At 43.5% G+C, this 20,114-nt stretch overlaps 1 protein-coding gene across 1 annotated transcript in view; it reads left to right on the plus strand.

Annotated features, from left to right (window-relative positions):
- FRMD5 (FERM domain containing 5) overlaps positions 1–20,114 on the plus strand; it is a 156,657-nt gene that overhangs the window by 109,314 nt on the left and 27,229 nt on the right. The window contains exons 5-8 of the mRNA XM_069766470.1: positions 8,925–9,022; positions 10,067–10,190; positions 17,207–17,294; positions 17,400–17,488. Coding sequence (XP_069622571.1) covers positions 8,925–9,022; positions 10,067–10,190; positions 17,207–17,294; positions 17,400–17,488 — 399 coding nt within the window. The remainder of the gene's footprint in view (positions 1–8,924; positions 9,023–10,066; positions 10,191–17,206; positions 17,295–17,399; positions 17,489–20,114) is intronic.

Below are 20,114 nucleotides of genomic sequence, written 5' to 3' on the forward strand. Positions count from 1 at the left end.
ATCTTTCTCCACTGGTTAACCTCTATAGGACCAACATCTACTTCCCATGTAGAATGAGCTGTCATGGAATGATTATCCAGTTATGATGACAATAGACATCTCCTCCCTCTCCTTTCAGCTCAGCTGAAGACTTTGCCTCATTCTTCAGGCAGAAGATTGACAACATCAGTCAAAGCCTGTGCCTAAAATCCCCACAGCCCCTCCTCATAACTACTCAATCTTCCTCCTCCAAAACCAGCCTCTCCGCCGTTACAGAAAATCATCTTTTCTCTTTACTCTCCAAATCACATATCACCATCTGTGAACTTGACCCAATCTTGTCCCACTTTATTCCAAATCTCACCACAGTCTTCGTCCTAACCCATTTCTTCAACCTGTCACTAACAACTGGTGTCTTCCACTCATGCTTCAAACATGCCTCTATCACACCTCCCTTAACCAATCCTCTCTGTCCAGCTATCGCTCCATATCACTCCTTCCCTTTGTCTCATAACTTCTGGATTAACACGTCCATTTTAAACTGTCCTACCATCTCTTCCTTCTCCTTCTTTGACTACTTACAATCTGCTTTCCAACTGAAACTGCCCTGACTAAAGTCACCAATGACCTAACTGTCCAATCCAAGTAACGTTACTATGTCCTCCTCCTAGACCTGTCATCTGCCTTCGACACAGTGGACCATTCCCTCTTAGTACAGATTCTCTCATCTCTTGGCATCACAGACTTGGCCCCATCCTGGATCTCTTCATACCTAACAGGCCTGACATTCAGCGTCTCGCACTCACACACACCACCTCCTCATTTCACCCCCTATCTGTTGGTGCCTCCCAATGTTCAATTCTGGGACCCCTGCTCTTCTCCATCTACACCTTCGACCTGGGAGAGCTCATAGTCTCACAGCTTTTAGTATCACCTCTATGCTGATGACACACAGATTTACCTCTCTGGACCCGATATCACCTAGCTACTAACCAGAGTCCTTTAATGTCTGTCCACAATTTCATCTTTCTTCTCTGCTAGATTTCGAAAACTTTGCATGGATAAAACAGAATTCTTCATCATTTCCCCATGTCATTCAACCCCCTCAACAGACCTATCTATCAAAGTCAATGGCTGCCCACTCTCCCCAGTCCCACAAGCTCGCTGCCTCAGGGTAGCCCTTGACTCTGATCTCTCCTTCGAACCACATACAGTACAGACCAAAAGTTTGGACACACCTTCTCATTTTAAAGATTTTTCTGTACTTTCATGACTATGAAAATTGTAAATTCATACTGAAGGCATCAAAACTATGAATTAACACATGTGGAATTATATACTTAGCAAAAAAGTGTGAAACAACTGAAAATTTGTCTTATTTTCTAGGTTCTTCAAAGTAGCCACCTTTTGCTTTGATGACTGCTTTGCACACTCTTGGCATTCTCTTGATGAGCTTCAATATGTAGTCACCGGGAATGGTTTTCACTTCACAGGTGTGCCCTGTCAGGTTTAATAAGTGGGATTTCTTGCCTTATAAATGGGGTTGGGCCCATCAGTTGTGTTGAGCAGAAGTCTGGTGGATACACAGCTGATAGTCCTACTGAATAGACTGATAGAATTTGTATTATGGCAAGAAAAAAGCAGCTAAGTAAAGAAAAACGAGTGGCCATCATTACTTTAAGAAATGAAGGTCAGTCAGTCCAAAAAATTGGGAAAACTTTGAAAATGTCACAAAGTGCAGTGGCAAAAACCGTCAAACGCTACAAAGAAACTGGCTCACATGAGGACCGCCCCAGGAAAGGAAGACCAAGAGTCACCTCTGCTTCTGAGGATAAGTTTATCCGAGTCACCAGCCTCAGAAATCGCAGGTTAACAGCAGCTCAGATTAGAGACCAGATCAATGCCACACAGAGTTCTAGCAGCAGACACATCTCTACAACAACTGTTAAGAGGAGACTCTGTGCAGCAGGCCTTCATGGTAAAATAGCTGCTAGGAAACCACTGCTAAGGACAGGCAACAAGCAGAAGAGACTTGTTTCGGCTAAAGAACACAAGGAATGGACATTAGACCAGTGGAAATCTGTGCTTTGGTCTGATGAGTCCAAATTTGAGATCTTTGGTTCCAACCACCGTGTCTTTGTGCGACGCAGAGAAGGTGAATGGATGGACTCTACATGCCTGGTTCCCACCGTGAAGCATTGAGGAGGAGGTGCGATGGTGTGGGGGTGCTTTGCTGGTGACACTGTTGGGGATTTATTCAAAATTGAAGACATACTGAACCAGCATGGCTACCACAGCATCTTGCAGCAGCATGCTATTCCATCCGGTTTGTGTTTAGTTGGACCATCATTTATTTTTCAACAGGACAATGACCCCAAACACTCCTCCAGGCTGTGTAAGGGCTATTTGACCAAGAAGGAGAGTGATGGGGTGCTACGCTAGATGACCTGGCCTCCACAGTCACCTGACCTGAACCCAATCGAGATGGTTTGGGGTGAGCTGGACCGCAGAGTGAAGGCAAAAGGGCCAACAAGTGCTAAGCATCTCTGGGAACTCCTTCAAGATTGTTGGAAGATCATTCCCGGTGACTGCCTCTTTAAGCTCATCAAGAGAATGCCAAGAGTGTGCAAAGCAGTCATCAAAGCAAAAGGTGGCTACTTTGAAGAACTTAGAATATAAGACATATTTTCAGTTGTTTCACACTTTTTTGTTAAGTGTATAACTCCACATGTGTTAATTCATAGTTTTGATGCCTTCAGTGTGAATGTACAATTTTCATAGTCCTGAAAATACAGAAAAATCTTTAAATGGGAAGGTGTGTCCAAACTTTTGGTCTGTACTGTATATCTCCCGGATCTGCACATTCCTAATCCAAGAATCTGCGAAAACACTAGTGCATGCCCTCATCATTTCCCACCTCAACTTTTGCAACCTCCTACTCTGTGGCCTCCCTGCTAACACTCTCGCACCCCTGCAATCTATCGCCAACTCTGAATCCCTTCACTGGCTCACCATTGCCCAGAGAATCCAGTCAAAACCCTAAGTTTGGCATACAAAGCCATCCAAAGCCATCCACAACCTGTCTCCTCCATACATCTGTGACCTCGTCTCCCGGTACTTACCTGCATGCAACCTCTGATCCTCACAAGATCTCCTTTTCTACTCCCCTCTTATCTCCTCTTCCAACAATCGCATACAAGATGTGCATCCCCTCTATTCCTACTCTGGAACTTTCTGCCCCAACATATCAGACTCTTGACTACCGTGGAAACCTTCAAAAGGAACCCGAAGACCTACCTTTTCTGAAAAGCCTATAACCTATAGTAACCATTGCTTCACTATACCCCTGCATGACCACCTCTGCCCTCACCAACTGTATCCTCACCCATCCTTTGTAGAGTGTGAGCCCTCACAGGCAGGGTCCTCTCTCCTCTTGTTCCAGTCGGTGATTCATTTTGTTCAAGATTATTGTACTTGTTTTTTGTTATGGGGTATCCCTTTTCACATGTTAGAGCCATGGCATAAATGGCGCTATAATAATAAATAATAATAATATATGATAGAAATTTAGCCCTTTGTATGGCTTGTAGAAGCAATAGGATGATGTTGTATGCTGAGGTCCATCAGACCTGATCTACCGTAATTCCAGCAGCGTCACTGCATCTCTGAAGCCAGGTGTATGCTTCCCGGCTTTAAAGGCATGTACTGCACATGATCGGAAGCCACCTGAATCAGAATTCAGGTGTAAAGTGACGCTGCTGGAATGAGTTACATGCCTGCACTGATTTTCGTGAGTGTCGATGACCCCGCTTGTGCAAATTATGTTATCACGCCCACAGGGGTTTGATAACATGAAAAGAGGACTGGCTAGTCTGGGGAACTAACGCCGCATCGACTAGTCAAAGCCCTCATTAGCATAGGGAAAGCCGAGGTTGTAAATGCTTTTCTAAAGCATTTATTTAATTGAATTGTGTTATACAGGGCTGGTTACGGAAGCAATTTTAATCACACATAGCTGATTGCTGCTGGATTGGAGGGCATGGGAGCCTGACAGGTTACCTTTAATACTTCATACAAAAGCCTTTGTTGGTGATGACAGCTTCAAGACCTTCCTATATGGAGAAACTAGTCACATGCTCAGGTGTGATTTTTAGATCATTCTTCCACACAAACACTCTACAGATCTTGAAGGTTCTGTGGGCTCCTTCTATGAACTCTGAGCTTTATTTCATTACATAATTTTCTATTTGATTCAGGTCAGGTGATTGGTTGGGCCATTCTACAGATTTTCTTTCTCTGAAACCAATTGAGAGTTTCCTTGGCTGTGTGTTTGGGATCATTGTCTTGCTGAAATATCCACCCTCGTTTGATTTTCATCATCCTGGTAGATGACAGCAGATTTTGTTCGAGAACATTTCAGTACATTTGTCCATTCATCCTTCCTTCAATGATATGAAGTTTGCCAGTGCCATATGCGAAAAAAACAGCCCCACACCATGATGTTCCCTCCTCCAAACTTCACTGTTTGTATGGAGTTTTTGGATGATATGCAGTGTTTTTTGGCCTCCAAACATGGTGTGTATTTTGTCATCCAAAGAGTTCAATTTTGGTCTAATCTGACCAGACTGTATTCTCCCACTATTTCACACGCTTGTCTAAATGTTGTTGAGCAAACTTTACACGCTCTTAAATATACTTTTTGTTCAACAATGGAGTCTGGCATGGTGCCGGCGGCAGTGCTGGGTATTGAGGTACGAGAATCGTGCGAGTTTCTCGCAAGTGTGATCCCGGCCTAAAGAGCACACTACTGTTTTTTTTAAAAATGGGAATATGTTTTATATTATTATTAGTACGGGGCACTACTTACATTGGTTTAATGATCAATGGAAAATACAAATGGCTGAACTTTTCTAGTGCAGTGGCCACATCCTGTTGATTCTACATAGGTATGAGGCGACCAGTCTGTAAAAGCTGAAAAACAGTTTTTGTTGATGAATTATTTCATAGAATCATAGAATATTGGAGTTGGAAGGGACCTTCAGGTTCATTGTGTCCAACCCCCTTCTCAATGCAGCACAAGATTCACTAAACCATCTCAGACAGATGTCTGTCCAGCGTCTGTTTGAAGACTTCCATTGAAGGAGAACTTACTACCTTTCATGCCAGCCTATTCCACTCATTGATCACCCTCAATGTCAAAAAGTTTTTTCTCACGTCTAATCTGTATCTTCTCCCTTTCAGTCTCATCCCATTGCTTCTTGTGTTTCCATGATGTGCAAATGATAATAAGGATGATCCCTCTACACTGTGACAACCCTTCAGATATTTGTAGACCGCTATTAAGTCTCCTCTTTTCCTTCTTTTTTGCAAGCTAAATATTCCCAGATCCTTTACCCGTTCCTCGTCTTACATACTTTGCAGTCCGCTTAACATCCTGGTAGCTCTTCTCTGAACTTGCTCCAGTTTTTCACTCTCTTTTTTTTAAAATATGGCGCCTAGAACTGGACACAGTATTCCAGATGAGGCCTGACCAAGGAGGGGGATAATTACTTTATGGGATCTAGACTCTATGCTTCTCATAATACATTCTAGAGCTGTGTTTGCCTTTTTTGCTGCTGCATCACACTGTTAACTCATGTGCAGTTTGTGATCTATTAGTATACCCAAGTCTTTTTCACATGTGCTGTTGCTTAGTTATATTCCTCCTATTATGTAGATGTCATTTTCGTTTTTCTTGCCCAGATGTAGAATCATTCTATTAGTAACTGCCCATTGTTCAAGCTTATGTGCTGTAGATCCTTTTGAATCCTTTCTCTGTCTTCTCTAGTGTTGGCTATCCCTCCTAGCTTTGCATCGGCTGCAAATTTGATTAGTTTACCTTCAGTTCCCTTATCTAGATTATTTATAAAAAAAAGTTGAACAACACTGAGGCCAGGACCCTTTGGGGCTCAAAATCTACATTCCTTATCAGTATGCCTTTGGAGTGTGGGAAGAAACCTGAGAACACATGCAAACTCCTTGCACATGTTGTCTTTGGTGGGTTTTGAACCCGTGACCCCAGTACTGCAGAGCATTAGTGCTAACCATTAAGCCGCTAAGCTGCCCACAGATAGCTCAGTGATTCATAATGGATAGTAAAGAAAATGGAGGTACATAGGAAAAATAATAGGTCTCTCTATTCGTAATCCAGTCCGGCTTTTGATTTAAAAGACTGCATGAAAACAGCACATGTGTACGCATCCCAACACTGCGGTACTGTGCGGTATTGTACCCCTCTCCTACTAAGCTGCACAACAGGATCCTTCTCCTTTTCTGTGACTTCCTCGGGTCGCTGCCATGTATCAGTTCACTTGTGTCTTAATCTTTCCATCTTGTATCTCACTACCCAACAAATCCTTTCCTCATTATACCGGTGTCTCATTACCCTCTGGGATGATTGTAGCTGGCTGCCAAACATGCGAAAGTGATGTAATCTCTAAAAGGTGTTCACTGCGCGTAGTCCGTGCCGCCGCCTGGAATTGTTCTACAACTGTTACGTTATCCGCTGACTTCTGACAAGTGCCAGGAATCGCTCAGTGATGTAGAAGTTATAAATTAAGAATGAATCTGCACTTTATGGATATGTTAGGAAACCGTATTACTGGCCAATCCCTAATATAATCTTATCGTTGGATCATGCCCTTTGCAAGTGGGAACATCCCAATAATAATCCAGCAGGACTGCAGGGAAATCACTGGCCACATGAGCAAATCTCAGCAGCAGTAATGCACTGACTGGATACAGGCGACCACAATGTGAAGAGCATTGATGCAGAATTGAAAGTCCAGTAGCCCGCCAGCCTTAGTATAAAACCCTCCATACACATTAGAAAATATCTGATATCAATGGGATGGCCAAAACTAATGTATATGGGTGCACCAACCCACTGATTGTTGGGAGAGATGTCAGTCGGTTTTGTCCAGTTTCAGACTTCCGTTCACATTTTTCTCTTTGAGATAAGCCACTGACAGACATGTTAGTTGGCGGTTTTCTCTTAAGGAACACAGGTCCGCTAATCTGAATGAGGGCTCCTGTGTATGGGAGACCCGGCCAAGGTGGCTATCTGCCAAACAATCTCCTGACAGCCATCTAATGTGTATAGTGGGCTTTATGCCGGTTTCAGATGGCCGTATTAAATATGCCTGTCACATCTACAAATCGTGGACTTCATGGGCTCCTTGTGCTCACCACAGTGTGGACAGGTGTCCCATGTGTGCCGTGCTGATCCCTGTGTGGATTATCACACAATTTCACCCTATGCACTGCATTGTTATCACCATATATCGTAATCTGCATTTCACTCATGTGGATTATGTTGCAGATTTTCTTCTCCATGTAAACATTTCCAAATATTCACAAAACTACAGTAGTGAATATTTCCTGAGCTCTCCTCTTGGTCAACCTGACAACCCGTGTCAATAGGTATCATATATCAGGAATCTCTCACAGTAAATATAAGGCTTACAAAATAGAAGAGAGTATGTGAATGTGATGGCTCAGGATAGTATGTTGAGGATTGAGAATAGATTTTAGTCATGTATAGGTCGCCTTGTTCGATTGTGATGGGATGGACACAACACGATTTAGTCGCATATTGACAGGTAGATGGATGATCATTGCCGGTATTCTTCTTCTCCTTCTGTGAGGATGGAGTGGAGGATATATAAGTAGATGGTCAGCAGTGCTGGATACCGATGAATACCAGTAGACTGGTGCATTTATGCCGTAGAGTCCATGTTGGTTAGGGTTACTTCTTTGTATTATTACTAGGCATCACCAATAGAAACAATGCGCTTCAGAGATCCACAACTCCTTCTTCAAGTTCTCCGAAGCAGAGCTTCCCAGCACTAGTCGCCATCTTCTGTATCATAGTAAATATAGTGAGTATGCCCGGCAGGATATTATTTCTGTCAGGAAGGAGGTGGAACTCCCAGATTGATCTAAATGGAGGAGTACATGTGGTTAATGAAGCAACTGATGGGTTCACAACTCCTCAGAATTGGGAAGCACCAATTTTGGCGTTTGATCACTGGTAATCAGAGACTTTCATGGTCTCAGAAGTATCAACATCTCCTTTAAGGCCACGTTCACACATTTGGTGAGTTTTTTACCTCAGTATTTGTGAGCCAAAACTAGAAGTGGAACAGTCTGAGGAAAAGTATAATAGAAACATATGCACCACTTCTGTATTTATCACCCACTCCTGGTTTTGACTTACAACAACTGAAGTAAAAACCTCCCCAAATGCCCAAATACACGTGGCTTAAACCAGCTACAAACTAGGACTGGAAACTAGTTGTACGCCTGTTATCTGTTAATGGGGGTGTTTACCTTTGTGGACATGTTTTCTTCCCTTAGGTAAATGAATGTTTTTTGGGTGAATAATTCTATGTTGTACTGTTTATTGCTGACTGCAGAAACTATTAACTGGGAATCCATCAGTGAGCTCATTCTGTCGGTCTAAGGCCACGTTCACACATTCAGTATTTGGCCAGAATTTTACATCAGTATTTGTAAGCCAAAACCAGGAGTGGAACAATCAGAGGTTTGTGTAATAGAAACATATTCACCACTTCTGCATTTATCACCCACTCCTGGTTTTGGCTACAAATACTGAGGTAAAAAAACCTCACCAAATACTCAACCTGTGCACGTGGCCTAATGGGAGAGTTTCTCATGCCGTTATCTGTCTTTTATGAGCTCCTCTCAGCTGATTTATTAACATTGACCACTTCAAAGTTTCATTCTGGAGGGAAACAAAAAGCCTGTACAAGCTAAACAGAGCAATATTATTAATGAGGCCAAATACAAAAAAATAAGAATAAAATGTCCCCAGAAGATATTTGTACCATCTTTGTGATGTGACTTTTGTGCACGCTAATGATGTAGGTGATTGATTCTTACAGGTATCTGGTTTTCCTACAAGTAAAGAGGGATTTGTACCATGGCCGACTCCTCTGTAAGACGTCGGATGCTGCTCTGCTGGCAGCGTACATACTACAGGGTATGTTCTGTGTGCTGTTTCTAATATTGTTTTGGTGTTTGTATGGCTTTGATCCTAGAAGTATTGTTTCTCCTTGAGGACAGTGACATGTTAAGTATGTCGAGATGAGGAGACTTAAAGCCGCAATGCTCCTCTGGGAAATATGCAAATTTTCTCTTCAGAGAGGAAGAGGACTAGAAGTCTAGAGTTCTAGTCCTCCTCCTCTCTCAAGAGACAATTTGTATGGCTTTGTTCACCCTGACTCCTTGATTTTCAGTTTTACTGGAACCATAACAGATATGATCGATTCATCATTATCTCCAAACCTGATAGACCCATTATGATTTGTGGGATGGATCTGTGTTTTTCTCCTGGATACATTATTGGAGTTAACTACATACTGTATTACTACAGCCTGATGCTCTGCTTATGCAACTTGTTAAGGCTGTGTTCACACTGCTATCATGTTTATAGTTTTTGACTGACATCAACAACTCCCAGCAAAACCCGCTGACTTATAATTGCGGTCTGTCATATTCGGCTGTTGTGTCGGACGCTATTATGTTTCCCGTCATATATGATCTCCTGACAGGAGTATGTGCACACGTTGCAGATTTCCTGCAGAACTGCAGCTTTTTTTTCCATGCAGAAACTCTGCAGATCTGCAAGTGATTTACAGTACAATGTAAATCAATGGCAAAAAAATAAATAAAAAAAATGCTGTGCTAATGGTGCGGAAAAATCTGCACGGAAAACGCAGCAGATTAAAAAAAGGACCATGTCAATTCTTTGTGCAGATCTGCTGCGTTTCTGCACCCATTCCATAACAGAAATCTGCAGGGGGAAAAAAAGGAAGAAATTTTCCCAAAAATCTACAACGTGTGCGCATACCAAAAAAAGGCGCAGATTCTGACCTGCGTTTTCTGCCAAGAAATGCAGAATCTGCACAGAAAATTCCACAGTCAAATCTGCAGTGTGTGCACATAGCCTTACAAACATCATTGTCTTAGATTGTGACCTTTGGAAAGTGATTTTTCTTTCATTAATGTTCTGTCCCTCCACCAGCTGAAATTGGGGATTATGACCCTGGGAAGCATCCAGAGGGTTATAGCTCCAAGTTCCAATTCCTCCCCAAACACTCAGAAAAGCTGGAGAGACGGATCGCTGAGATTCACCGGCATGAACTCAGGTGAGGTTATAGAGCACAATGGTCTTGTTCACACAAAGCAGCTTTGTGAAATTTGAATGTTAATTACTCCCAGTAGAAGGAATCTCTATAGCAGGTTTCCTACAGAGGATATGGAAACCGTCATAACATTTTTTTTCCTTAACCCGTTTCTGACATATGACGTACTATCCCGTCGAGGTGGGGTGGGCCCGTAGACCACCGACGGGATAGTACGTCATAGCGATCGGCCGCGCTCATGGGGGGACTATCGCAGCTGACATTCGGCACTCACGGACCGCCCCCGGCACATTAACGCCCGGCACACTGCGATCAAACATGATCGCAGTGTTCTGGCGGTATGGGGAAGCATCGCGCAGGGAGGTGGCTACCTGCGTGCTTCCCTGAGACCCGATCACATTGCGTTGCTCCGAGGGTCTCCTACCTTCTTCTCCCTGCAGGCCCTGGATCCAAAATGGCTGTGGGGCTGCATCCGGGTCCTGCAGGGAGTTGGCTTCACAGCGCCTGCTCAGAGCAGGTGTCGGGAAGCCTCCCTGCTGTGCACGTCAGATCGCTGATCTGACACAGTGCACAGCAAAGTGTCAGATCAGCGATCTGTCACTTTACTGTAATGTCCCCCCCTGGGGCAAAGTTAAAAAGTAAAAAAAAAATATTTCCATGTGTTAAAAAAAAATAAAATAAATATTGCTCCAATAAATACATTCCTTTATCTAAATAAATAAAAAAAAAAACAATAAAAGTACACATATTTAGTATTGCCGCGTCCGTAACGACCCCACCTATAAAACTGTCCCACTAGTTAACCCCTTCAGTGAACACCGTAAAAAAAAAAAAAAAAAAAACTAGGCAAAAAAACAACTCTTTATTATCATACCGCCGGACAAAAAGTGGAATAGCACGCGATCAAAAAGTCAGATATAAATAACCATGGTACTGCTGAAAACGCCATCTTGTCCCGCAAAAGACGAGCCACCATACAGCATCATCAGTGAAAAAACCAAAAAGTTATAGTCCTCGGAATAAAGCGATGCAAAAAGAATTATTTTTTCTATAAAATAGTTTTCATCGTATAAAAGCGCCAAAACATAAAAAAATGATATAAATGAGGTATCGCTGTAATCATACTGACCCGAAGAATAAAACTGCTTTATCAATTTTACCAAACGCGGAACGGTATAAACGCCCCCCCCCCAAAAAAAAAGAAATGAATAGCTGGTTTTTGGTCATACTGCCTCACAAAAATCAGAATAAAAAGCGATCAAAAAATGTCACGAGCCCGAAAATGTTACCAATAAAAACGTCAACTTGTCACACAAAAAACAAGACCTCACATGACTCTGTGGACCAAAATATGGAAAAATTATAGCTCTCAAAATGTGGTAACGCAAAAAATACTTTTTGCAATAAAAAGCGTCTTTTAGTGTGTGACAGCTGCCAATCATAAAAATCCGCTAAAAAAAACGCTATAAAAGTAAATCAAACCCTCCTTCATCACCCCCTTAGTTAGGGAAAAATAATAAAATTAAAAAAATGTATTTATTTCCATTTTCCCATTAGGGTTATGGCCAGGGTTATGGTTAGGGCTAGAGTTGGGGCTAGGGTTGGGATTACATTTTCGGATGGGAATAGGGTTAGGGGTGTGTCAGGGATAGGGGTGTGGTTAGGGTTATGGTTTTGATTAGGGTTAGGGGTGTGTTAGAGTTAGGGGTGTGCTTAGGGTTGAGGTTAGGGGTGTGGTTGGGATTATGGGTGTGTTTGGTTTAGGGTTTCAGTTAGAATTTGGGGTTTCCACTGTTTAGGCACATCAGGGCTCTCCAAATGCGACATGGCGTCCGATCTCAATTCCAGCCAATTCTGCGTTGAAAAAGTAAAACAGTGCTCCTTCCCTTCCGAGCTCTCCTTCCGGCTGCCCAAACAGGTGTTTACCCCAACATATGGGGTATCAGTGTACTCAGGACAAATTGGACAACAACATGTGGGGTCCAATTTCTCTTGTTACCCTTGGGAAAATAAAAATTTGGGGTTCTAAAAAAACATTTTTGTGGGACGAAAATGATTTTTTATTTTCACGGCTCTGGGTTAACTGTAGTGAAACACTTGGGGGTTCAAAGTTCTCATAACACATCTAGATAAGTTCCTTGGGGGGTCTAGTTTCTAATATGGGGTTACTTGTGGGGGGTTTCTATTGTTTAGGTACATCAGGGGCCAGGGGCTGACTGGCAAATTTTGGCCTGGGGGGCAAGCACACAGCAGTGGCCCATGAGTAGCGGCTCATCCTTAAAGGGGTTGTCGGATCTTATGCTACATGTCTACAGACACTATGTGGGAATCCTCATATCGTGCGCTGTGAAGATTCTCTGGTGCCGGCAACAGGTGGTCTTGTGACTGCAAGCATGCGATATATATATTCCCAGCCACATTTCGACTAGACTGTTTTGGGCCTTGATCAATACAGTTGCATTAGGCCATGCAAGTCTAGTCGGCATGTGACCGCATGTATGCAAATCACAAACTTACAGCCACACACCTGCCAAATGACCACAGCACTGCCAGCAATGTGAGAAGCACAAGTCTGCAGTCCAAAGAATGACAGAGTGAATGCACCAATGACACACACACACACGCACAGCCCCACTGTATAATGACACACACACAGCCCCACTGTATAATGACAGACACACAGCCCCACTGTATAATGACAGACACACGCACAGCCCCACTGTATAATGACAAACACACAGCCCCACTGTATAATGACAGGCACACGCACAAGCCCACTGTATAATGACACACACATGCCGCTCACAGACACACGCACGCAGCTCTCACACACACACGCACGCAGCTCTCACACACACACGCACGCAGCTCTCACACACACACGCAGCTCTCACACACACACGCAGCTCTCACACACACACGCACGCAGCTCTCACACACACACGCATGCAGCTCTCACACACACACGCACGCAGCTCTCACACACACACGCACGCAGCTTACACACACACGCACGCAGCTCACACACACACATGCATGCAGCTCTCAGACACACACGCACGCAGCACACACACGCACGCAGCTCACACACACACGCACAGCCCCAATGTATAATGACAGGCACACGCACAACCCCACTGTATAATGACACACACATGCAGCTCACACACACATGCACGCAGCTCACACACGCACGCAGCTCACACACACATGCACGCAGCTCACACACACGCACGCAGCTCACACACACACCTCACACACACATGCACGCAGCTCACACACGCACGCAGCTCACACACACACGCACGCAGCTCACACACACACATGCACAGCCCCACTGTATAATGACATACCCACACAGCCCCACTGTATAATGACAGGCACACGCACAAGCCCACTGTATAATGACACACACATGCAGCTCACACACACATGCACGCAGCTCTCACACACACACACACACAGCTCTCTCACACACACGCAGCTCTCACACACACGCACGCAGCTCTCACACACACACGCACGCAGCTCTCACACACACATGCACGCACGCACACAGCTCACACACACACACGCACGCAGCTCACACACACATGCATGCAGCTCACACACACACCAGTTACCTCATACACACACCAGTTACCTCAAACACACACGCACGCAAGCAGCTCACACACACATCACACACACCAGTTACCTCATACAGACATCACACACACCAGTTACCTCATACACACATCACACACTCTCCTCTGTGGTGCAGAGGCGGCTGATGTCCATGTGCAGCTCTTCAGTTTCTCCTGCTCACAGCTCTGCACTGTCCCGGGCCCTGGCACCTCCCCCGTCTCTCCTTCTCTGCTGGGATAGCAGATAAGAGCAGGAGAAGCCAGAGCTCCGTGCACACACAGGCCGGTATGCCGGTATGCTGACCTTTCATCTTGGCTGCTGGCTCTCTCCCTCAGAGTGGCAGAGGCGCATAAGAGCCTGCTCATCGCATACCCCTGCAGCCTGCATGTCAGGGCTGCTGGCGGGATGACACCACCGCGCACTACAAGTGCGCTATGTATTAGTCACTGCCAGTCCTCCAGCGGCCCTGTGCAGCTGCTTAGACACCGGCCCGGGGGGCATATGCATTTCTGCCACCCAGCCCAGCCCGCCCCTGTCAGGGGCTCTGCAAATACAACGTGACGCCTGCAGACCAATCCATCTAAGACTGCATTCCAAATGGTGCTCCTTCCCTTCCGAGCTCTGCCATGCGCCCAAACGGTGGTTACCCCCCACATATGGGGTATCAGCGTACTTAGGACAAATTGCACAACAACTTTTGGGGTCCAATTTCTCCTGTTACCCTTGGAAAATACAAAACTTGGGGCTAAAAAATAATTTTTGTGGGAAAAAAAAGAATTTTTATTTTCACGGCTCTGCGTTGTAAACTGTAGTGAAACACTTGGGGGTTCAAAGCTCTCACAACACGTCTAGATAAGATCCTTAGGGGGTCTACTTTCAAAAATGGTGTCACTTGTGGGGGGTTTCAATGTTTAGGCACATCAGGGCTCTCCAAACGCAACATAGCCAATTTTGCATTGAAAAGTCAAACGGCGCTCCTTCCCTTCTGAGCTTTGCCATGCACCCAAACAGTGGTTTACCCCCACATATGGGATATCAGCGTACTCAGAACAAATTGCACAACAACTTTTGGGGTACAATTTCTTCTGGTACCCTTGGGAAAATAAAAAATATTATTTTTCATTTTTACGGCTTTACATTATAAACTTCTGTGAAGCACTTGGTGGGTCAAAGTGCTCACCACACATCTAAATAAGTTCCTTGGGGGGTCTTCTTTCCAAAATGGTGTCACTTGTGGGGGGTTTCAATGTTTAGGCACATCAGGGCTCTCCAAACGCACCATGGTATCCCATCTCAATTCCAGCCAATTTTGCATTGAAAAGTCAAACGGCGCTCCTTCCCTTCCGAGCTTTGCCATGCACCCAAACAGTGGTTTACCCCCACATATGGGACAAATTGTACAACAACTTTTGGGGTCCATTTTCTCCTGTTACCCTTGGTAAAATAAAACAAATTGGAGCTGAAGTAAATTTTTTGTGAAAAAAAATTAAATGTTCATTTTTTTTATTCATTCCAAAAATTCCTGTGAAACACCTGAAGGGTTAATAAACTTCTTGAATGTGGTTTTGAGCACCTTGAGGGGTGCAGTTTTTATAGTGGTATCACACTTGGGTATTTTATATCATATAGACCCCTCAAAATGACTTCAAATGTGACGTGGTCCCTAAAAAAATAAAAGGTGTTGTAAAAATGAAAAATTGCTGGTCAACTTTTAACCCTTATAACTCCTTAACAAAAAAATTTTGTCTCCAAAATTGTGCTGATGTAAAGTAGACATGTGGGAAATGTTACTTATTAAGTATTTTGTGTGAGATATCTCTGTGATTTAGGGGCATAAAAATTCAAAGTTGGAAAATTGCGAAATTTGTAAAATTTTCGCCACATTTCCGTTTTTTTCACAAATAAACGCAGGTAACATCAAATAAATTTTACCACTATCATGAAGTACAATATGTCACGAGAAAACAATGTCAGAATCACTGAGATCCGTTGAAGCGTTCCAGAGTTATAACCTCATAAAGGGACAGTGGTCAGAATTGTAAAAATTGGCCCGGTCATTAACGTGCAAACCACCCTTGGGGGTAAAGGGGTTAAATACATATATTTTGAGCTAAAAATAATTTTTGCATTTGGATTTAATTAAAGGGACACTGTCACCTGAATTTGGAGGGAACAATCTTCAGCCATGGAGGCGGGGTTTTTGGGTGTTTGATTCACCCTTTCCTTACCCGCTGGCTGCATGCTGGCTGCAATATTGGATTGAAGTTCATTCTCTGTCCTCTGTAGTACACGCCTGCACAAGGCAATCTTGCCTTGCACAGGCGTGTACTATGGAGGACAGAGAATGAACTTCAATCCAATATTGCAGCCAGCGGGTAAGGAAAGGGTGAATCAAACACCCAAAAACCCCGCCTCCATGGCTGAAGATTGTTCCCTCCAAATTCAGGTGACAGTGTCCCTTTAAACATTTTGCACCAATTGACTTTTATAGCCTCTTTGTTTCTGGCACATTGCTGGTAGTAGGATGAGTTAACTGTGAATCCATCAGTGTGCTAGTTCTTTCAGGAGAGTTTGTAACTCATTTATCTGTCTTTGGCTAGTGTCACACATGCAACTGCAATGCGAGAAACTCTGGCATCAATACCCGGCACTGCCGCCGGCACTCGGGACTGGAGCGTGCGGCTGCATGTATTTCAATGCAGCTGAATTCTCTGGTCCGAACCACTGGCGAGAGACTCGCGCAAGTTTCTCGCATTGCACTCGCAAGCGTGACCCCGGCCTTTTTCTGAGTTCTTGTCACCTAATTTTAAGACCGTGTCACAGTTCACCTCTCCTTTGATGTGGTCTGTGGTCAGAATTAGCTTACTGACAGATTCTCTGTTAACTGATTCTTCAGCCAGCAATGTGCCGGGAAACAAACAACCTTAAAAGCCAAACGTTGCAAACACTGATAGTGATTTCCAATAGCAAGATTCATTTTTAGCTCTAAATACATGCATTTAACTAAAAAAAATGACCTCAGATGTTTGCTTATTTGTTAAAGGGGTTGACTGGTTTAAAGAAATTAAAAAAAAAAAAATAAGAAAATTCAAATACCCATTAAGTGAATACTGGGCATGAACTATTATCCCTAGCAGACAGCGACCTTGCAGGATCTGACGTCTGTGAGTTACATGGACTGTTGAGATATTTAAATTACCACCTTGTAATGCCTCATGTTGCCTGTGGTGGCGCTGCAGGGAAATTGTGCTATTGATTCTTGGTTCCTTCAAATTATAGCTGATCGTTTTACTTGGGACTGGCAATTGTAAAGAACTTGATGGCGATGCATATAATGCAGAGACTTTGTGGAGCGCTCACTGTGTCATCACTGTCTCTGCTCTCCCTTGTAGTGGCCTGTTACCTCCTCAAGCAGAGCTGTGTTTTCTGAGCAAAGCTCAGACTCTGGAGACATATGGCGTGGATCCTCATCCGTGTAAGGTACCTCATACCCCAGTTGTTGTCTTTGTGCCGCCTCCGCCTCCTTCTCTTTCTTCCACTTTTTCTTTCCCTGTCCTTTCTATTCTCTGTCTCCCTATCTTTCAGGATGTCTCTGGGAACTCTGCATTTTTGGCCTTTACTCCTTTCGGCTTTATCGTGTTGCAGGGAAATAAGAGGGTTCACTTTATAAAATGGTGAGTCTAGAGCTATATCGCCAGATGTAGTTTTGCATTGCGGGACAAGTCGTACTTTTAAATGACACCACTCATTTTATCATGTGATGCACCGAAAACCGGGAACAAAAATCCAAGTGTGTTGAAATTGCAAAAAGAATGCAATTTCCCAATTGTTTTTTGTTTTGTTTTTTTTTATTTACCATATTAACTAGATGGTAAAACTGAACCTGGCAATATAATTCTCCAAGTCACTACGAGGACGCAGATACCAAACTTGTATCGTTTTTTTGTTATTTAAGTGGTGAAAAACATTCAGAAATTTGTAAAAAAAAAAAAAATTCTTTTGTCGCCATTTTTTGAGACACAAAACGCTTTCATTTTAGGGGATATGGGGCTGGGTGAGGACTTATTTTTTGTGTCCTAAGCTGACGTTTTACTGCAATGTTGCAGCTTCCCAAAAAAAGCATAATTCTGACGTTTTGATATTTTTTGTCGTTACTGCAATCGGATAAATTATTTAATATTTTGATAGATTGGACTTTTATGAATATAGCGATACCAAAAATGTATATTCTTTTATTTTTATTGTTTTATTTTTAATGGAGCAAAAGGGGGATGATTTGACATAACAAGCATAGAAATCTTTAGCAGGCCACCGGCTGTCATGGCAGCCCATCGGTGCCCCACGATCTTGTCTCAAACGTGCTGATGGGCAGGTGGAATGACGCGCTCCCTGTCAGCACGTATTAAATGTCGTTGTCAGGTCAGCTCCACGCGTAGCTGTTAGGCTGCTGTCACACTATCAGTGTTTGGTCAGTATTTTACATCAGTATTTATAAGCCAAAACCAGGAGTGGAACAAATAGAGGAAAAGTATAATAGAAACATATGCTCCACTTCTGTATTTATCACCCACTCCTGGTTTTGGCTACAAATACTGATGTAAAATACTGACCAAATACTGCTAGTGTGACGGCAGCCTTAAAGGCACATGATGGCTGATTAAATCAGCCATTATCTGCTAGGAAAGATGCAGGCTCGCATCTATGGCCGAGACACGACTTTTGCTGTTCTTGTATGTCAAAGTTTGTGAAGTTGTTAATGTATGATATGTGTGTGTGTGTGTGTATATATATATATATATATATATATATATATATATAATATTTATGTGTGTGTGTGTGGATATATAGGTATATATACAGCAAGAGACCACCACATCAAAACCCATGCCAAGTCGCATGAAAGCTGTGATAAAAAATCATGGTTATTTCACAAAATATTGATTTCTGAACTCTTCTTTAGTTAAAACATTATTATTTTTGTTTCTAAATGATTATGAACTTGTTTTCTTTGCATTTTTTGAGGTCTGAAAGCACTGGGGTTTTCTTTTAATTTTGACCATTTTTCTTTGTCAGAAAAAAATACAAAATTTTTTGCTTGGAAATGTTGTCAGAAGTTTATAGACTAAAAGAACAATTTACACTTTACTCAAAAATATACCTATAAAGAGAAAAATCAGACAAACTGAACATTTTGTAGTCTCTTAATTTTTGCCAGAGCTGTATATACACTGCTCAAAAAAATAAAGGGAACACTAAAATACAACATCTGAGATATCTCTATATTCCAGTTGCAATTTGTTATTAATTACATAGTGGAATGTGTTCAGAACAATAATAAAATATCCCATGCAGGTCTGGATTTGGAATGATACTCAAAATCAAAGTGGAAAATCAAATTACAGGCTGATCCAACTTCAGTGGAAATGCCTCATGACAAGGAAAAGATGCTCAGTATTGTGTGTGGCCTCCATGTGCCTGTATGACCTCCCTACAACGCCTGGACATGCTCCTGATGAGGTGACGGATGTTCTCCTGTGGGATCTCCTCCCAGACCTGGACTAAAGCATCCACCAACTCCTGGACAGTCTGTGGTGCAGCGTGACATTGGTGGATGGAGCGAGACATGATGTCCCAGATGTTCTCAATCGGATTCAGGTCTGGGGAACAGGCCGGCCAGTCCATAGCTTCAATGCCTTCATCTTGCAGAAACTGCTGACACACTCCAGCCACATGAGGTCTGGCATCGTCCTGCATTAGGAGAAACCCAGGGCCAACCGCACCAGCATATGGTCTCACAAGGGGTCTGAAGATCTCATCTCGGTACCTAATGGCACTCAGGCTACCTCTGGTGAGCACATGGAGGGCTGTGCGGCCCTCCAAAGAAATGCCACCCCACACCATTACTAACCCACTGCCAAAGCGGTCATGCTGAAGGATGTTGCAGGCAGCAGATCACTCTCCATGGCATCTCCAGACTCTGTCACATGTGCTCAGTGTGAACCTGCTTTCATCTGTGAAGAGCACAGGGCGCCAGTGGCAAATTTGCCAATCTTAGTGTTCTATGGCAAATGCCAATCGTCTTCCATGGTGTAATGATGTTGGGCTGTGAGCACAACCCTCATCTGTGGACGTCGGGCACTCAGACCATCCTCATGGAGTCGGTTTCTAACTGTTTGTGCAGACACATGCGCATTTGTGGCCTGCTGGAGGTCATTTTGCAGTGCTCTAGCAGTGCTCCTCCTGTTCCTCCTCGCACAAAGGCGGTCCTGCTGCTGGGTTATTGCCCTCCTACGGCCCCCT

The sequence above is a fragment of the Ranitomeya imitator genome, chromosome 4, assembly GCF_032444005.1.
Source record: "Ranitomeya imitator isolate aRanImi1 chromosome 4, aRanImi1.pri, whole genome shotgun sequence".
In the NCBI taxonomy this organism is placed as follows: Eukaryota; Metazoa; Chordata; class Amphibia; order Anura; family Dendrobatidae; genus Ranitomeya; species Ranitomeya imitator.